At 42.0% G+C, this 8,454-nt stretch overlaps 1 protein-coding gene across 1 annotated transcript; it reads left to right on the top strand.

Moving 5' to 3' along the window:
• Nucleotides 1-2,401: 2,401 nt before the first annotated feature.
• Nucleotides 2,402-6,780, top strand: LOC104539684 (kelch-like protein 13). The gene is made up of 2 exons (XM_010183274.1): nt 2,402-2,511; nt 4,534-6,780. The coding sequence occupies exons 1-2, from the start codon at nt 2,424-2,426 to the stop codon at nt 5,019-5,021; spliced, it is 576 nt and encodes a 191-aa protein (XP_010181576.1). The 5' UTR covers nt 2,402-2,423; the 3' UTR covers nt 5,022-6,780.
• Nucleotides 6,781-8,454: the final 1,674 nt, after the last annotated feature.

The raw sequence follows: 8,454 nt of genomic DNA, 5'->3' as shown, positions 1-8,454 counted from the left end.
TGTTTTTGTGCAAGCAAGTAGAGGGATGCTTTCGGTGCGGCGTGGCAGCGAACAGCAGGTCGGGCACAGCCGGGACAGCGATAATTACTTGCACATCAAATCTGGTTTTCTCTCTTCTTGAATTTTCTGCACATCTTTGTTTCCTTCTGTTTGCTAAATAGAGCGGAGTAGAAAGCTCCCCTTTTTAGAAAAGAATATTGGACTGGATGAATACACTGATACAAGAAAAAGCAAGAGTTGGTTTGGGGCTTGGGCAAATACTGCAGGTGGTGGCGAGATGTGCACAGAAACGCAACTCTTTAATGATGATTTAATTCCAGGTGCAGTTTGTGGGATCAGTTCTTTGTGCCTGTACCTTGACTTGGGCCAGAGGCTGTCTCCAGCATTCACTGGCTTTATGGCTGTGGAAGTCCTTGATAGATATGCAAAGTCTGAAGGATATCAAACGGGGAAAAATACCAGGATATTTTAAGAAGATATTTGTGAGTTTATTAAAGGAAACGAGCAAGCCCGACTTTAAACATTGTAATTGCAGAGGACTGCTTTCTTAGAGCAAACCTGGGAACTTGCCCGTATTGGGCAGGTTTTTTAAATCACAAATTTGGCCCGTCAACAGTAGTGTACATAGGCACTTGATTTCAGTTCATTTGCATCAGTCTTTTGGTTTTTGTCCGTTTTACACAGCTGTGAGATGGCTGGGATCATTGGGAGTATACGTGCAAGGCGCTCTTACAGAACCAGAAGCATTTCAGGCTGCCATTACCATTCTAAAATGGTTTCAAAGATGTGAAGTTAATAACCTCATACTTGTGAATCCACGTATATGATTTGTTTTGAAAGAAGCAGGAATTTAGTGGGCTTTGCCTTACATCATGAACATGATGAACTTGATGTTCTGGACAAGGTCTCTTCTGTATTTCTTAAATTTATATTCCAGCTCCTAAGTGGAGAAAAGTTAAAGAGAATCCAGTGTGCTGGAAAAATTTAGCCATTCCCTTGTGCAATCTAGATTATTTTTTCTCAAGTTTCTCAGCTTCTAATTCTTTTTAGTCTTTCAGTTGACGTGCAGCCCTGGACCAGAAGTCACCGTCACTGATTCTACCCTTGGCTGAATAAAAAGCTTGTTCTAGATCAAGTAAAATGCCACTTTCAAAGACAGGTTCAGTTTTGTACACATAGTTCATAAACATCTCTCTTCGGAGGTGAAGCGTTGTATAACAGGCATTAGAATCTGATTCTTAACTTTAATTATTTAAAATGAGACTTAATTTCTGTTCAAGATAACACAGTTATTGACAATCACTTTGTGCATTCATAAGGTCACTACATTACGGGGTTTTTCGGGGTCTCTTGCCCCTGTGGTCATAGCTGTACTATTCAAGCTGCCAATCTGCTTGCCCAGATCCATTATTAAATACGTTTTCTCCTCCCTGTGGTTATTGCATTGCCCTTTTCCTGCAACCCCCCCACCTCTTCCATCCCACTTGGAAGAGAGGATTCCTCCTCAGAAATGCTTTCTGCAAGGACGCCTGGGCTCTGCGTTCCTTTTTAGCTTAGCACTAACCCCTGCCATTTCGGATTTGATAAATCCTTTGATCGTTTTAACGTGCCAGTTCACAAAGAGGACTGCGCAAATGGAGCTGTGTATTGACACGGGCACTGCTGCTCTCCAGGATTCAGTGATGTTTCATCTTGGGGTTTTTTTGGGTTTTTTTCAAGCTTGGCTTTTGTAAACTGATTAATTAGTTCACTAATTAGTGACTTGAATATGCTGTGCTTTATGTTGCTGTGCAAGTACTTAAAACAGTGCAAGACAATGGAAAATTTAGCCCCCGGTTGCTGCCCCTTTTGGAGGCCATAGGACCATTTCAATGCAAAATACCAAGAAGAAAGTCGAGGCTGATTCTCTGTGAGTGCGATGTTAACTGAACACATGGGTGTGAGAAAAATGTCCTGATTGCCACATGTATTGATCCTCTTTGAGACGGGCTTTAAGTTTATTCCCCATCTCTCTGCAGCAGGCCCCGAGGGGAGGTCAAAAGCTCAACTCGGCCAGTTTTGGTGCCATCTCCTCGGCTGCACCGCGGGTTCGTGAGCCAGGGCAGGTTGTGTGTGCGGCAGGACTGGCAATAAGTGGAAGGCAAGAGTGCAGGAGAGCTTTTTCTTCCTTTTGTTCCTCTGGGACAGAGCTGGAGGTTTTTACTGTATTGTCTCTCACCATAATGCTCAGTAATTCCCTCGACACTTTCTCAGCTGAACAATGTTTCTCATTAATAACTTCTCTGTTTATGAATATATTACTGCCACTGCGACTGTACTCGAAACCCAACTGCCATGTTAGCTTCAACGTTTTTATATTCTTGGTTTTTGTTTGTTTGTTTGTTTGTTTTTAACCAGCCACTGTGGAGTGTTACAATCCCAGAATGAATGAATGGAGCTATGTCGCAAAAATGAATGAACCCCACTATGGTCATGCTGGAACCGTGTATGGGGGATTAATGTATATTTCAGGTAAATAATTCATATGGTCATATCACCTCTCTGAAACAATGACCTATCTGACTTTTCCTAGGTCAGTGGGAGACAATAACATTTAGTCTCTGGTTTCAGTAGGTTTGCCATCATGTAAGTAGTGATGCAAATTCACAGGAAGCCAGTCATATAGGTAGCATATTTACAGCAGGATCTGAGAAAATTATTTTAAATAGTATTAGGCATTTAGATAGTAAATGACAGCTCTCAACTTCTAAGTAGTTACTCACTTTAAGGGTCAGAATAAATGTTTTTGTTGCGACAGCACGTATATCTATTTAGATAGCAATAACCCTTAAATAAATCCTTTTAACGCTTCAAAGAGGAACATCTGCCTTCATTGAGGTAATGGAAGGGGATACGTTTTCATGTTAATCACAGTATACGAGTGATCTCTGCGCTTTCACTGGTCTGTCATTTGTAATACGCTCAGCCCTCTGTGTCACCGAGGTTATAGTTTGGGTTGGTTTATTTCAAAACCGGTGCAGTAGATTTTCTGAAAATCTGGTATCTAGTCAGCTTTTAAAAAGAGATCCAATCTGTCCGTCAGTGATCTCTATGGAGATTACAAACCTGCAGTGTTCTCCTACTGTGATAGTTAGAGATGTCCTCTAAGAACTGAGCTGAAGTTTTGAGGGCAGGAAGCGGGACAAGGTAGCTCAGCTGTGCACCACTGGGGGGGAGATGCGCTGGAGCAGGTTGATCCTTGGAGTATTTTGAATCGGGGGGCCTGGTGCCAGTAGACCAGGAGGGATTTGGTTTAGATTTACCATAAGATACAGCTTCTTATTTTTCTATGAACAAGTCCATTACGCTAGCTTCCAATTACTGTGCTGCTATTGTATTTTTTTTTGCTCATTTTGCCTGTTTTACTGCAGGTGGCACATGTACATGCTCCCCTCTCTGGTTTTTTTCATGTAGATGCTGTGTATTTCCCACAGATTTCTTCTCCTCCTCCTGTCATCTCGGATATCCCTATGAGTCTAGACACTTTAGGGTTGAAAATGTGAAGATTGACTCCTTTGCCTCATTCCTCTGACAGGCTCCCAAGCCCTGCCACTCCTGTGGCTGTCATTAAGTGTCCGGGCTGGACAGTCCTCCTATTTTTTCTGTATTTAATTCTTTCTGTCCGACTGAAGGATTCGGTGCTTTCTTGTGTAACTGCTGTAGACACATGCCATCTCTGTCTGCTGATAATCCAAGCGTGATAATGTAATGTTGAATGGTTAGCCTGGCAGGAGGTTGTTCAGTAGCAGCGCATTCTCTGCATAGTTTTTAGCACCTCAGATATAGCTGCACTGTGGTCTTAAACCATAGCAAATGGTTCAGCGCCTGAAATTGGTGCGACTGCTTTCTGACCTGCCTTGTGACCACACAGAAACGTGAGACGTTTCATCCACTGATGGGAAATCGTCCTGTGATTTCCCCCGGTGCCTCTCTGACTGATTTTGCAGGGAACCACGGAGAAGGTAAATACAGAGAGAACCACAGGCGTCTGTTAGCAGGAGAATATTTGAAACCTGCGTTCTCTCTCTTTTCAGTTCAAGTTGATGAAAAAGGTTCTCTGAAGGAAATTCTGCTATGTGGTAGGACCTCTTAAAATACAGTAGTGTAGTTTCAAAATTGGAAAGAATTTGAAAATTTGAAATGGCTTCCTGTGTTCTTGATGGTGAGAAACAAAACTACCAAACTGAACAAATCTTAAGCTAAGAAATAATTTTGCCAAGAGGAAGCGTAGGTAACAATATTTTGTTCTTTTAATCTGCCAGCAGCATCTTATGTGATGAAGTATTGTATGAGACATGGCTTCTTTCCAGAATCAGATTTAAAGGAACAAGGTACATTAAAAATGTCATTTGAAATGGAGCACATATGCAATAGTAATCTAAGCTATGTGAAAAAGTTTAAAGGAAGACAGAATTAGCTCACAAAAATCTATGTTTTTGCTATTTGTTGCTTATTAGGGTGACCGCTTTTCTAACCTGTGTTTTGTTTCTCTAGGGGGAATTACCCATGATACTTTCCAAAAGGAACTTATGTGTTTTGACCCTGACACAGACAAATGGACTCAGAAAGCTCCGATGACGACAGTCAGAGGTCTGCATTGCATGTGTACTGTAGGAGACAAGCTCTATGTTATTGGCGGAAATCACTTTAGAGGAACGAGTGATTATGACGATGTTCTAAGCTGTGAATATTACTCACCAACTCTAGACCAGTGGACTCCAATTGCTGCTATGTTACGTGGGCAAAGTGATGTTGGGGTTGCTGTCTTTGAAAATAAAATCTATGTTGTTGGAGGATATTCTTGGAATAACCGGTGTATGGTGGAAATAGTTCAGAAATATGACCCAGAAAAAGATGAATGGCATAAAGTATTTGACCTTCCAGAATCACTGGGTGGCATTCGAGCCTGCACTCTTACTGTGTTCCCACCGGAGGACAATACAGGGTCACCATCTAGAGAATCTCCTCTTTCAGCACCTTAGGAACATCCCTCGACTTATGATGTTGTAGTAACACCTTTGCACTGCATCATGGAGTCCATTATTTTTCTTCAGTAGTTTCTGTTAGGCTTAGCCTATGGCATTTCATACAATTACTGGGAGAAAAAAACCAAGACTTTGACATTATTTGTGCTGTTTGTTTGGCCTAGAATGTTTGTCAAGTGGTTAACAAAAACAGATGTACTCACCCGAGCCAAATGTTTAACAGATGAGAAGATACTGTCTATAAAATGTATGAACTAGGTACGTTAGTAATGTTGTGTATTGGGTGTGAGGTACCTTATAGCTTACATTTGGAAGCCCAATGAGTCAGATTTGAAGATTTTTGTATTGAATGCGTTCTTTCACTAAATTTCATCGTTGAAAGAATTTTTCCTTTCATTTGTGGCTGCAGATTACAGGGGAGGTAGACCACATCAATGTGAACTATGACAGAAAGTTGCCAAGGGGCCTGAGCTACCTCCCTCTTTTCACAGAGTATTTTTGACATATCTGTTTACCCACCTGACAATGTGGGTGCTTTCAGAGCATATGAAGTTTCTTAAGCAGAGGGGAGAAATAAAATAATTTTAAAATACTAGCACTATACGGGAAGCGGACCTTGTAGAGGCCGGGAGTTTTTTTTATAGCATATATCGAGTGTTTTTCCTGAGTCAGTTAAGTGATGCCTCAAACAAAAGATTTAAAATGTTTGGGTTTTTTAATTTGGGTTTTTCAGGAATTGGCTTCCGCTTGCCTGGGAGCACACACCATTAACAAATGGGAATTCAGTGCAGTCGTATGTTCTGTTGTACGCCTGCACTGAATATAGGTAGATAAGGGCTAGAAACATTAATGTAAGCCACTGAATTTGACCAAATCATTCCATCAGATCAAATTTAATCTACCTTTTCTCCTTTGCTGTTGAGATAACTTGCATAACGTGTCCTCTGTATAGTCTCAGTTAATAAGGTTATTTAGCACAAAGTGCAGCTTCAGCGAGAGAGCTGCTTTTGCTCAGTGAACTTGGACTACCACGTTTTACCTTCTTTTGTTCAATAAAACTTTTAACTGCAGTTATTCAGTCTAAGCTACCTCATTAATGTATTTGGTTTTCTTCCTCTGCCTCACTGTCTCCAGGATACGCGCTACGTGTATCTGTGTGGGTAGATTAATTTGCTAGGAAACCAATGCAGAAGTGATCGTGAATGGGTGTTTTTGACCTACTTTTTAGAAACGATTTTGGCCTGATCTCTTCATTTTACTGTTAAGGACTGACAAAAGAACTGTCTTAATTTTTTTATTTCCTCGGAGGACTACTGCTTATGTGTGCAGCCGTGCAAATTTACAGAAATCCTTATCTGCTCCAAAATACAGTGCACTCACTGCGGACAAATTGCAGCTTATTGAAGGCTGATGCCATCCTGCTTGTTCTGAACTTCCCATCCTGTGTTACAGGTGGTTTTGCTAATGAACACAGTCAGAGAGGCATCACCTGGGGAAAACCGTTTAAATCTGTTAGCTTTTATTCTGTTACCCATAACTGTGTAAAGCTTCATAGGCTTTTGTTGGGAGTATGCGATTTGTGTTTAGTCCCTGCTCGGTGTGTCAAGCAGCCCCACCGCTAACTATGGAGTCGGCTCTGGAAGTACTGACACGTGTTCTTCATGCAGTTTACTAGTAACGAGCACTACTAAAATGTATGTGTGGGCTTTAGGTTTCGTAGTTGTTTTAGTTAAAATCTAAAGCAATTCTTCCTCTTGAAAAAAATAACCGTCGTAATTCTGCGTAGTTGTGCAAGGTCGTTACGGGCGGTACCAGTGGATACTCCTGGGAAGCAGCCAGTCAAGACAAGTTGACTCATCACCTTAAGAATACTCTTCTAATGCCAGATAGGAAAAGGTTGCTCTGTCATTTAAGTATGTGTCAGTCACTTGTGTCATATGCTGATAACTTTTTCTTCCAGCTCGGAGACCGGATTTTAAAGCCTGCTTGATTTTTAAGTCCCTTGAAATCCGTATTCTGTTTCTGTTTTATTTATTAAACTGAAAAGTAGTTGAAGTAGTTGCAATTGCTTTTGGGTAATGTAAATATATCCTCCTGTCTGTATGCTGGGGATGAGGAGATGCATACTTCAAAAGTGGGTATCTTCCCTGGTATTCTCTGTTCGGAAGAAGCTTAGGGCAGATTCTAACCCTTATGGGATGGTCAGGGGTCAGGATGTCAGTTTTGTGTCTGAGCCTTGAGATGAGCCCAGGGACTGGCATATGGCCACAGTGTAGAGGTTTATTTTCTTGCAGTGACTCATTATCTGCTCTACTTAAAGTGGAAGAATTCTTTTTGAACGTCATTTTGTCATCGCTGTTGGACACAGCATAGTGGATTAAATGTAGTGCTTCCATCAAATTAATCTGTGAGGGATGTTTTTCTTACATCTCTCTCTGGATTAAATTGTTCGTAATGACATTAGTTAACATCTACTCACTAGGACTGAAAAGCAAACATCAGAGATTTGCCAAACACTGTAATGCGGTGTAAAATGACTTGATGCTCATTACATCTTTCTTAACCGTAGCAAATGAGCCCTTTCCATCTCTGAATCCACATCTGTAGGTCTACAGAGAGCTGTAGCAGATACTCCCTCTCTGTTTTCAGTAAGGCTGTCTTTATGAATTGTGAAGCCCACCATAGAGCCCAGAGCCAGCAGTGTCCAGATGATAAACAGCCACCTCTTTTCTTCGTAAATCTCGAATGCTTTCATTTTCCCAGTTATAGCACCTAAATTAGAAAAGCATCTGGATAAAAAGCAATTAGTAGCTATTTGACCCAAATGCAAATAAGGCGTCCTAGCAGGGAGCGCTGCTGGAGCTGCCCTCTCGCCACGATGGCAGACCCACACTGCAGCCTCAGAATTCAGCTGGACTTGGCTTTTTTTTGGTGCCTAATTAGCAGCAAATGCCAGAAGTGCTCACGTCCATATCCAGCCCGGCAAAAGGCTTGGCTGCTGGCCCTGCCAAGAAACACAACACCCTGAGTGACTCGGGACATCCGGGATGACGTTTCCTTTGTGCTGTGTTTTGAAATAGGACAAGACTGATGGGGAAGGAAACCTGGGAAAACTCAGATTATTTGAAGTTCCTTTGCCCCATTCACATCAAAGAGCCGATCATCTGCAGATGTCCAATTTTCTGTGGTTCGGCTTCCTTTAGGAAGTTGTATAAAGTCTAAGAGTCTGGCCCAGGGAAAGCAGTTCCTGGAAGGACCCAGCCTGGCCGCAGTCTTGGCATTCTTGGGATGATGGAGCTGTCTTGCAGGGGTGAGGGCTGGCGTGGCAGAAGGCAGCTGTCGACAGCCTGGCCCGTGGCTCTGAAGGATCACTGTGAGTCTTGACCTGTGCCCAGGACAAAAAGAGTTGTTTTCTCCTGCCAATGCTGTT

Source organism: Mesitornis unicolor, unplaced genomic scaffold, assembly GCF_000695765.1.
Source record: "Mesitornis unicolor isolate BGI_N332 unplaced genomic scaffold, ASM69576v1 scaffold18644, whole genome shotgun sequence".
In the NCBI taxonomy this organism is placed as follows: domain Eukaryota; kingdom Metazoa; phylum Chordata; class Aves; order Mesitornithiformes; family Mesitornithidae; genus Mesitornis; species Mesitornis unicolor.
The sequence above is the reverse complement of the archived record's forward strand: the minus strand, read 5'-3'. Positions and strand labels throughout refer to the sequence as shown.